At 28.1% G+C, this 12,500-nt stretch overlaps 1 protein-coding gene across 1 annotated transcript in view; it reads left to right on the forward strand.

Annotated features, from left to right (window-relative positions):
* The window catches only part of LOC100206201 (transient receptor potential cation channel subfamily M member 1), a 39,294-nt gene that overhangs the window by 1,295 nt on the left and 25,499 nt on the right, over nucleotides 1-12,500 (forward strand). Inside the window, exons 2-4 of the mRNA XM_065812474.1 lie at nucleotides 2,102-2,266; nucleotides 3,109-3,436; nucleotides 3,731-4,032. Of these exons, the coding sequence (XP_065668546.1) occupies nucleotides 2,102-2,266; nucleotides 3,109-3,436; nucleotides 3,731-4,032 (795 nt within the window). The remainder of the gene's footprint in view (nucleotides 1-2,101; nucleotides 2,267-3,108; nucleotides 3,437-3,730; nucleotides 4,033-12,500) is intronic.

Below are 12,500 nucleotides of genomic sequence, written 5' to 3' on the forward strand. Positions count from 1 at the left end.
TACTAGTGTACTAGTATACTATTAATATTGTTATGAGTAATTTATGACAGTTCTTCTGAGTTTTTATATGAATTTATTTCTAATTCATGTGTAAATGTAGGCGTATACTGCATATTTTGGCTTGCACAATTACATTCAAGAATTAGCTGTTTAGATTTGTTTCTATTGTTTTGGAAGTTTAACAGTTTGTTTGTTGATCTTTTTTCAAAAAAATATTACCACGATAGAGCCCTATTTCATTTTTTGATAAAATTTTTAAAAGATTTTAAACTTTCCATTTATATGCTACTCTATTTTTTCATAAATCAAATTCTATCAAAAATATCTTCAAATAAAAATATTTTTAACCCATCAAAATAAACTTATTCAAATGTAAAGGAGCAGGTGAATCTCTCTTATTTATAGGCATATTTAAAAAATATATATGCAGGCTGTTGTAGGAAGCGCACACACACACCTTGTGCATAAAATATTTTCTTTAAACAACTTGATCACAGATGTTTCTATATTTTGAAGTATTAAGTATTTCAAATATTAATTAAAAAAAAAATTCAATTAAATAAAAATAAAAATTAGCTTAAGAGTAAATAAAAATAAATAAATAAACTAAAATTCTAAAATGATAAAATAACTAACAAAAAAATCAAGGTCTAAATGGAAATTATTTTAAATGTTTATAGTTTATGTTTGAAATAAATATCTTTGAAGCTGATTTCTTTTTAACGATTTTATAGTACATGAAACTCTTTTAAATAAAATAACAAATATCAATATTTATTGTTTTGTCAAAATTATTAAAACTTTATTTAAACTATTAAAGAATATTACATATAATGTAACTTATTTTTTATTTAAAAAGTTTGTATTTTTTATGATAAATAACTTTGATATTTCAAAATAACTTTTACTTAAATGTTTTTATATATTATGCCAAAGGCTTTTAAATAATAACAAATTACTTCAAATAATTGTTTATAATAAACACATTTTATTTAAATTATCAAAGATATAATTAAATTATTCAAGATATAGTTTAATTTTTTTTATTTATATAAATATGTATTTTTCCAACAACACACACGCAAGTTTAATGATAACAAATTTATTAAATGAATAGTTTTATCGATTCTATTTGTAAAATCATTTCTTTGTTTAGTAAAATTTTTTTCTTTACTAAGAAACATTTACATTATAAATGTTTCTTTGTAGTAAAAAAAAAATAAAAAATAGTTAAACTTTAATGTTTTTAATTATGTTTAGAATATGTAACATTTTAATGTTACATATTCTAAACATTGACCTAACTTTGACCTTTTCTTAAATTTTTTTAAGCTATATGATTTTAATTTTTTTAGTTTCTTTAATTAATTTTTTATTTTTTATTTCAATTATAGTTCTTTTAAATTTTTTACTACTTTTCAAAACTCAAAATGCTTCATCAAGTTCTTTTTAAGCAATAATGTAGTGAAACACTCAAGTCATTTTAAAATTCTTTTATTTGCTGGACAATTTAAAAGAACATATCCAAAAATATTTTAAAGATGCTGTGGCTAATGCTAAAGGACTACTTTTGAATGTTCTTTTAAGTGCCACTGATCTATGGCAACCAGTTGGTGCAGGATACGCCATAGTATGGATATTCAGATAGAAGTAGTTGCACATCATTCAGATAGAAGTAGTCATTTATTATTGAGATAGGTTCATGTTTCGAAGTTAAAGAGTTAAGAGAGGGTTGAAATTTGGAGCACCAGCTCAAATTCAAAAAGCTGTTGCTATACTGGGTCAAGAATATTCTCTCAGTCTGTTAGTGAAGTTGTTGACTAAGGAATGTGACATTTCACAAGATACTTTAAGTGTTGTAGCAGAAGCAGGTGTACTTGTTTTTACTGAAACAAGAACATTTGTTTGGGAATATGTTTAATATACTACAATTGAAAAAAAAATGAAAAAAAAAGTAGTCTTTCCGCTGTGGTAGCTTCTAAAAAAGAGTCATAAAATCTATTATAGTGTATACCTACATTTTTATAAATTGATTTGATGTTTCTACATAATATAATTTTTACATATATTGGAATTTTTTTATAAATTTGTTTAAATTTAGTTTGCTAGAATTGGTGCAAAGGAAACAGGAAAGAAAATCTTTGAACTTTTAACAGAAGTTATGGAGTTAGAACAGCCCCGTTTGTTGATATCTGTCACTGGTGGAGCAAAAAGTTTTAGTTTAAGTCCAACACTAAAAACTCAATTAACTTCTGGACTTGTAAAGGTATAACTTTTTTTATGTTTTTGACTCTTCAAAAGTTATCTAATTCATGTCAAATAATAAATCAAATTTACCATTCTAAGTTGTTTCAATATTCTGTGGAAATTTGTTAACAATTTTCTGTGTATCATCATTACACGAAGATTTAATAAACCTTTATAAAAATTGAAAGTAGATTGGCCACAGGAAAGTCCTGTAAAATTATCTTTTTTAGTAATGTAAAATTGGCATTGTAAAATGGTAATTTAAATTAGTAATCTAATTGTTAATTTAAAGTTTAATGTTTAAAAATATCTTTGTTTGAACTACTCTACAGTTTTAATTGATTTTGAATCTTGACGAACTACCCTACAGTTTGAATCTTGATGAACAAATTAAGTTTTAAAGTTCATTTTAACTTTAATGCAATTAAATCATCTCTTTTCAGCAAGCACTTTAAACATTTAAAAAGAACCAAGCACACCCTCGGTGGTTCCTTTTTCACTTGTTTTAAGCACCTAATAAAACAAAACAAAAAAGCATTCATGTTTTTTTTTTTTTTTTCAACATTCAATATTTTTTTATTGTAAAAATATTTTAAATAAATATTTGATAAAAATATGCTATAACTTAAAACAACCAATCAGTTTAAGGAACATGGATAGAGAAAATATTATTTTTAAGGGTGTTGAAATCAAAGCAAAAACTCATTAGTCGAAGTTTTGTCTAAAGTCTTAAAAAATCTTATGACTTTTTAATAGAATGTTGTAAACCATGTTTACATTGTAATAAACGTAGGCAGTAACTTAAATCATTTTCAAAATTCTGATTTTTATCAGCATATTTAATGTTCTAATATTTCATAGGTTGCACAAACTCCTGGAGCCTGGGTTATAACTGGTGGCACAAATACTGGAGTAATGAAACAAGTAGGAGAAGCATTGCAAGGGACAACAAAAGCATGCATTGGAATTTCAACATGGGGAATTGTTACCAATGCAGATAAACTCATTGCAGAGGAAAGCGAGTTTGGTGGAGTAGTTGATTATCAAGTTGCATGTAGTTTGGTTCAGAGAGGTGCATTTTTAGATCATAATCACACACATCATTTAATGGTCGATGATGGCTCTGTTGGAAAGTATGGTAAAGAAATACCTGTAAGGTCAAGAGTTGAGGAATATATTATGAGAGAAGGTTTGTTTACTCTCTATATATTTTTTTGTAAATAGTAAATAATAAAAGCTATTACTCTTTTAATAAAGAAGCTTTTAAAAGTTTTAATTCTTGAATAGTTTTTTTTTTAAATCGTAATTCACCTCCCCAAGGCAGAGAAAGCCACCTCCCTGGTACTACCAGGTATGTGGTGGAAATCAAACTCAGAACATATGAGGCAGCAGGTCTACCACTGCACCACTACCACATTTTAATAATGTATTATTATTACCGAGTTTTAATGATGTATTATTTTAACTTTTTGTTGATTTTTAGTTAATGTACCTTCTGTCCTAATGGTAGTAGAAGGAGGGCCAGGAACACTTGACACTGTTCTTGGAGCTTTAACAAATGAACCACCACTGTCAGTTGTTGTGATTGTTGGCAGTGGTCGTGCAGCTGATTTGTTAGCTTATGCTTACAATAGGGTTGTGGATATAGATGCTATTTATGAAACCTGTGACAAATTATTGTTCAATAAAGTAGTGGACCTTCTTCCAGAATTGAAATCTCAACCTAAAGAAAGACAAATGACTTTTTATAGAGTTGTTTTAGACTGCATGAGAAAGAAAGATTTTGTTAGTAAATATATTTTTCTATATAATTTTAATATTAATTATATGCATATATATGTGTGTGTTTGTGTGTCTAATACTGCCAATACATTGATTGACAAGGGCTATTCTAGGAAAATAATAAGGGTGGCGGTACCCTGTGCGAGCGAAAAATGCCATAAATATTGTTGAATATAGTCATTTCTCCAGAAAAAAAAAATTTGCCATATAAAAAAAAAAGGTCCTTAGTTTCGAACTTGGGCGGGGCAAGAACAATTAAAACAGTCTAGAATAGCTCTTGGGTGAGTATACAGCTAAGTGTAATCACACATACAATATATTTTTTTGACAATTAGGCCACAGTTTTTTGCACATATCTATAATTTGCATGTTTTATAAAAATGCACTAAAATAACCAAACTAATTTAAAGAGAAAAATAAATATAATCAAATCATATACTGAAAAGAAAAATGAACTTTATGAATAATAATTAAGTAAAGGTTAAAGCAGAGCAAATAAAATCATAAAACTAATACATTTTTAAATTTAGAAGCGTCTCATTTAATGGTTTAAAGCTAATATTTTTCATATATTGCCGCGTTGGTGTAGAGCATATGTTAATTAATTATGTCATTAATGAGGCGCGACTGTTATTAGCATTAGTCAAGGGTTCAAATCCTACTAATGGATAATCTTTTTTTATGTTTTGTTTGCTATGTAGATATTAGAAAATATCAAAGCTTCAAATATTTAAATAATTAAGTTTCACAGTTATTAAACTTTATTTAAATAACTTTGAAACTTTGATTTTTCTTTAAAGTTTTTTGTTGTGAAACACTTTTAAATTAAAATAAAAACATATTAAATTTATGCTTTTATTTTTTCTAGTTTATTTTTTATTTATTTTATCATTTGTTAAAAGGATCCCAAACTGCCGAGATATTATGTTCATATTAAATAGAATGATTTAAAAAAAACACGCTTGGGCTAAATATTTCTGATTAAAACAAAGGAATAAATGTATACCAAGATAAACTAACTTTTTTATTTTAGTCAATGCTCGCCTTCTCGGTTTTGTTGTAGGCCAAATAGTCTTTATAATATATGCCGCAATCTACAGACTTGATAATTTATTCAAGTGCGTTTTATTCCTAAGAGTGTTAGTACATGACGTCATTGAAAAAAAAAATCAAGCATTCATTTATTCTTTTGTTTTAATCAAAAAAATTTATCGAAAACCTTTCTTTTTTTTTATCATTCTCTTTAATATAGACACAACAGGTCTCAGCAGTTTGGGGTCCCTTTAAAATTTTAATTTTTTTAATTTAGTTTTACATTTATTTATGTTAGTTTTATCCAGTTTATAGTTTGTTTATTTTTAGTTTTAGTTTAAGTTTACAATTGTTTATTCAGCGCATTCAGAGCTGTGGCCAAGTTGTCAAAACAAAATATTTTATGCGTCGTCATATATGGCAACCACACATTTCCTGAGAAGGCTTGATAGATTTTTACATTTTGATGTAAAAAACTTAGGTTCCTTTTGCTTCCCTCAGGTTTATTTTATTGAACATTATTTATCATACATCTCAGATTTTGCTGATTTTTATACAGTTGAGAGTACTTAGTAAAATTAGAATTACTTGTAAATTTTAGCCTCTGGCTTCAAGAAGATTCTGCAGTATGACCGTCTTACTTTTAGCAGTTATTGGCCAGGACCCTCTTGTCCCCTTAGAATTGCAGCGTTATTTAGAGGTTTCAAGGTCACATACCTTTAAAAACATTTGGTTTTTTTACTTAAAAATTTGTAACAAGCTATTTTTGGAGGTGACAAATCCAATGTAAAGTTTCTTTATTTTTAATGCTTATTTCTTGTGCATTAAAAACAGGTATATAAAAAATTGCCTAAATTTATTTAAATTGATAATTACAGGTACTTAATAGTAATTTTTTACACTTCTGTGTAAAAACAACCCATGTGGCCTTGATGATATCAAAAAATATATATTACACATCTTTCTATATTCACTGATCTTTCAAAAAATATAAAGTTTTTGATCTGCAAGTATATGGATTTCTTTGTAAGGGAATTTTTCACTACCTTCCAGACTAGCTGGAGCTCTGAAAACTTTGGATTTTCTGTAATGCCAATAAATATGCATGTTAAATTGTCTTCAGGGTCCCAAGACATTAGAGGGGACTGGGGCAAGTGACCTACTTTTTTGTAGTGGAATCTTATGATAGATTTTTCGTTACGTTCCAGACAAACTGTAGCTCTGAAATTTTCAGCATTTGTGTAGTCTTGATGAATGCATGTTAAAAATATTTCCAGGGCAGATGACCAGAGGGTCTATGGCCTGGGGCACTGGGGCTATGCCTCACTTATTTTCTCAAAAAATTTTTTTTTGTATTTTCAATAAAGTAAAGACTTTGAAAATGTTGTCTTTAAAAATTTTGTGTGGTTTGTACTTGTTTTATTTGATTTAATTATTTACAAAATAAAATACAATAAATACAATAAATCAGGTGATCTTGTCCTAGTATGTTACTCTGAATAATCTAAAAACTAATTGCTGAATTCTCTTAAAGTCAAATAAAAATCAAATCAATTAAACATGCAAAAAATTATTATCAGTGGTTTACCTAAAGAATATAATGAAAATGAAGTTGTTAATATGCTACACTCACAAAACAGTTTTATCCAAGAATTTAGCAAGGTGAACAGCATCAAAGATCATTTTAAAATAGAAGCTATCAAACCGATAAAAAATAAATCATCAATGTTTTAAGTGTTTGCAAAAATAAGTAAAATATTATGAGAAGTTTTCAATGTTGTAAAAACAAAGTCACACTTGGATTAACTTCATGCAGAGTATATGACAAACTCAATGTAATGCGTTGTTTCAACTGTCAAAGCTTTGGAGATTTTGCAAATAAATGCAAGAAACAAGATTCGATATGTGCTAAATGTAGCAAAATATCAAAGCTTTGGAGATTTTGCAAATGAATGCAAGAAACAAGATTCGATATGTGCTAAATGTAGCAAAAAATTTAGATTGACAAAATGATCATTTTCACTGTGCATTGATATTAAATGTCCTTCACTCTAGAGAGAAAAAAATGCCTTAAAAAAAAAACTAGAAATGAATTATTTAAACGCCAAGTCCAGAAAGGTGATAGAACTTACATAAATTATGCTCACTATGGAATAAATTATGCTCACTATGGAATGTTTGCTCTCTTACTAATAAATTTTATCACTAAATTGAAATTGAAAAAAGTTAAGAAAAAGGTGGTGGGGTTGGAATTATGTTAAAACAATCAATTAAGCACAAACAACTACCAAATTAGCTATTTCACTTCTTTGAAGATGTTTATGTTAAAAGTACTGTAGCCAAAAGATCACTAATTATAATTTGCGTTAATAGACTAATATTTCTCTCTCACACAACATTTCTAGATGAGTTCATTGATTTACTTAAAACAATTGCATCAACAGGTTGCACATATGTTATAGCTGGTGATATAAATACACATTTAGATACTAAAAAACTATATAGCTAAAGCTTTAAAGAAATGCTAGATGTACTAAATCTTACACAGCAAAAGAACCAACTCATAACCAGTCCCTTTGAAAACTAAAAGAGTAAGAATAGTCAAAACAGATCCAGGTTTGACAGAGAATATATGCAACATATTGCATATATTCTCCGTCAAACAAAAACAAAGAAAAGCATAAAAATTGTTTAAGAGAACAAAAAATGAAAAATAACAAAAAAAGAATATAGACGCCTCAGGAAAAAAACAACAATAATTGCTTATATAAAAAAGAACATATTTCTTCAACCTAATGAATAAAAACACTTAACCAAGTAAAAATCTATTCTCATTGGTAAACAAGCTACTAGATAAAACGCAAGAATATGTTTTTCTGTCAGCCAATTCAGACCAAGAACAAGCTAACAACTTAAATAATTATTTTACTGAAAAAATCAGAAAACTCAGGTCTAATCTTCAAATGATCCAAACAAAGTAAAGAACAACAGATTATAATGGTCAGTTTTTAAGAAATTTCAATTCAACAAAATATGAAGAGATTTACAAAAAAACATGTCATTTGCAGTAAAATGTTCTCCTCATGATCCGATTCCAGCATATCTACAAAGAAATATTTTACAAACATTTTTACAAACAAATTATTGGGTTGAAAAAGTAAACCTATCGCTAGAATGAAGCAGCATGGATTGTCTAAAAAGAGCTACATTAATTCAAATAATAAAGAGTAAGACAGATACTGAAAACTTCAAAAATTATAGACCAGTTTCTAATTTAGTATTCATTTGCAAGCTAATAGAAAGATTAGTTTCCGATTTTTATGATTCCCACAATCTTTATATAGAATATGACTACAAACAATTTTTATATAGAATATCAATATGAATACAAAAATCATCACTCAACAGAAACACTTTTACTTAAGCTTACCAATGATATATTTGAACTCTTTAATAAACATACACCTTCAGTACTAATGTTACTTGATCTAAGTGCTGCCTTTGATGCTATTGATCAGCAAAAGCTACTTGGGATACTAAATAGTGATATAATAATAAAAAAATAAAATAGATATATAATAGATATAATTGACTCAGCTCACAAGTGGTTTGAATCATTTTTAGTTAACCGTACCTAAAAAGTTAAAATTATTAACTCATATTCCACGAACCAAAATGTAAAATATGGAGCGCCACAAGGTACAGTCCTGGGTACAAAACTATTTAATATTTATATGAGACCACTATACAAATATCTGAACATAATCAATGTTAAAACTTTTAGATACTCAGATGATCATCAAACTTTAAAGGCATTTCTTCGTTCATCTCAATATAATGCACTAGTCCTGGATATACCAAAATGTCTCGAATACATATCTAAATGCATTAGTGAGATTAGAGGTTCTTATATATTAACCAATCAAAAAAAAAAAGCATTATTTATGGAGCCACCTAGCATTCAAAAAGGAATTATTATTAATGGTACTTTTGTTAACAAGGAATGCATTAGATTTTGAATTGACTCAGTAAAAAGTTTAGGTGTGATACTTGACAATGAATTATCTTCATAAACACAAATAAATAAGATTATTAAAAACTGCTACAATATATTGACCAATATATCCAAAATAAAACAATTTTCATTGCACAAAGATTTATACACCACAGTATGTTCAGTAATATTTGCACAGCTAGATTATTACAACTCGCTCTACTTTGGAATTGAAATGACGGTATTAAAAAAAAACTGCAGTCTGTTTAAAATTGTGCAGCAAGGTTAGTATTTAAAACAAGAATAGAAAATCAAGTAAATGACCAGGATCTAACAATTTGCATCAGCTGAAAATTAGAAAAAGAATCTATTTTAAGGTCCTTTTAATAATGCACAAATCTTTATCTTGGAAGCACCAACGTCATTATGGAATTTAATTCACTACTTAATGTCAGAAAGAACACTAAAATTAAAGGAAACAAAGTACAGTAATGTTTTGGTTATCGAGCATTATCCCACTATGACCCTAAACTTTGGAATATACTTCCGAATATCATTCGTGGCAAAAAAACAACAACATTTATAAGAAAAAAACTAGAATTTTATTTAATGGTGAATGGAGAACTATTCTGCCAATAAACTCTTAAATGATAAAAATTTTACTAATATAATAGTTTGTTGCACAGCTGAGCAAGTGTTTTGCTGACTAATCCATTATTTTGGCAAAACACTAGTAGCTGTGTGTAAATCTATTTGTTATTACTATTACAAAAATATAAAATGTCAAGATTGTGTTAAGATTTGCTTAGATGCATTAACAGTCAAACTATACAATTGTTCAGTTGTTATTACATGTGCAACTGTGATACAAATTATGTTGGTAATTGTAACCCAACACTTATCTGCTCTAGATGACCAAAAAAGTTTGTTAAAAGGGCCATGTTGGTGGAAAATATATAAAAATATAAACATAAATAATAATAAAAGTTACCATAACATCTCGTCAATATTGTCAATTTTATTTATCATACTAATCAACTGAAATGTATCATATTTACACAAAATAAATTTCAATGTATTGATGTTAATTTGCTGATTAGGTTGAATACTTTGAATACCACAAAAAGAAAACATGCCTTTTATATTAAAATCTTCAATTGTTTGTTTAAAGTTAATAGCATTTAAAGATTCCGGGTTAAATTGATGATGGCTCTTAGTTCCAGGATTAGTTCTACTTAGCTGAAAACGTTTATTTAAAAGTGGTGTGCAATTCTATCAGTCTTTCTTTTTCAATCTTGAAAAAAATAATCCCTTAATTATTTTTTGTACAGTAGTCAAACAATTTATTACAATTCAATACCTGGTCATTTATGGGGCTTTGTAGACTTGTATTTGCAGTTAATCGTTTTACAGTGCCACCAATACCACCGCATGGTGTTTTACCATGACTTGTAGCAAAAAATGTTCACTCTGCATCAATGTCAAAATCATCTTTATAGAGACAGGTATTGTAAAGGTTTTTGTGGTTTTTAAACTGTGCAGCACAACCATCTGAAAAATAAAGAATCTTTAAAATATTAGGATGATTTTCTATTAAATAATTAACTATTTGTGCCTAAACTTCATACACAAAACCAATATCATGCTCATTATCTCTGACATAAAACAAAACCATTTTTCTGGCCATTTGCTGACCAAGCTGGCCATTTTTGTTTAATAAATAGAGGGCAACGGGGTGTAACGTGCATTGACTTTGGCACCAATGGTAACTTTAGGCTTAATCTTGAATCACAAATGTGTAGTTTTCTGCAAAATCACCTGAGACAGCAGTTTTTTGCCAACTTTTTCTTTTGTTGCCTTAGGTATCTTGCTTGACATTTTGCAATGTAGAAATGGGCTGTTAACTTGTTTATTGCTTCTGATAAAATCAATTTGTATTCTTCAATTGTTGTTGTCTGACAGATCAATATTGTTTTATCTGGGTTTTTTTTCAATTTAAAAAGTTTTAAACTATACATTGTAAAATTCAGTTAAAATTATTATTTTAGATGGATGATGTTTTTAATCTATTGCAAATCAAAATCTGTTTTTCACTTGCAAATCAAAAATCCTATAATGATCAGAGGGTCCATAAGGCCAGGGTATTGTGGGGTATGGCCCCCAATACCCTGGCCTCATGGACCCTCTGATCATTTGCCCTGGAAACAATTTTAACACTCAAAAAAAAAAAGCTTTTCTTTCAACTGACACTGCTCAAACTATCCTTGGGTACAGCATTGTTTATTGAAGAACATGTTCATCAAGACTACACAAATGCTGAAATTTTCAAAGCCCAGCATGACCCAGCCCCTCCCTGATGCCTTGGGCCCTGAAAACAACTTTTACATGCATGTTGATTGGTACTACAGAAATGCCAAAAGTTTTAGAGCTCTAGCTAGTCTGGAAGGTAGTGAAACTTCAGTTGTAATTCTTCGTTACAAAAAAGTAGGGACCGTGCCCCGTTATCCATATATCCATATATGGAAATCCATACACTTGCATATCAAAATTTTTATATTTTTTGAAAGATCAATAAATGTAGAATGTGTAATTTTTTTTTTTTTTCGACATCATTAAGGTCACATGAGTTTCTTCAGCATCAAAGTTAGGTATATAAAAAATTGTCTAAATTTATTTAAATTAATAAATTCAGGTACTTAAAAATAATTTTTTACATCTGATCATTTCATTAAATTCACCACCCCTGAAAAAAGCCAGGTACAAGTTTTTAAGTAAAAAGATCAAATATTTTAAAGTTATGTAATTTGAAACCTCAAAATAAATGTTGCAATTCTAAGGGGACAAGAGGGGCTAGGCCAACATCTGTTAAAAGTAAAATGGTCATATTTCAGGATCTTCTTAGAGCCAGAGGCTACAATTTACAAGGAATTCTTATTTTACTAAATATTCTCAACTGTATAACAATCATCAAAATCTGAGATATAGGTTGACAAAACTTCTGGGTCATTTGATATGGAATTACCCTCATCTCATGAGGTAAATGTCATTTTGAACATACTCTAAACAAAGTTGTTTAAATTTTTTTAATTTATGAATACAAAAGTTTAAATACAAATACAAAAAAAATTATTTTTGAAAATTACAAATACAAAAGTTACTATTGAAGTTTATATTTTTTATAAGTTTATTTGCCACTCTTGTAATAAATGTGCGGTAAACAAATCTCACTCTGCCTTTTAAATGCAGTTGTTACTTATTTAAAATATTTCTAAAATATTGCATATTGCGAGGAAAGCTCTTAACTAACATTCTATTTGACCAAAATAAGTGAGCCAAGCAAAGTTTCAGATGAGCAAGCCAAGTTAAGCGAGCCAAGCAAGTTGCTCATCTGAAAGCTATCAAACTATCAATTTAATTAAGTTTTTTTACTTTGATGTTTGATGAT

This window comes from Hydra vulgaris, chromosome 12, assembly GCF_038396675.1.
Source record: "Hydra vulgaris chromosome 12, alternate assembly HydraT2T_AEP".
Classification (NCBI taxonomy): Eukaryota; Metazoa; Cnidaria; class Hydrozoa; order Anthoathecata; family Hydridae; genus Hydra; species Hydra vulgaris.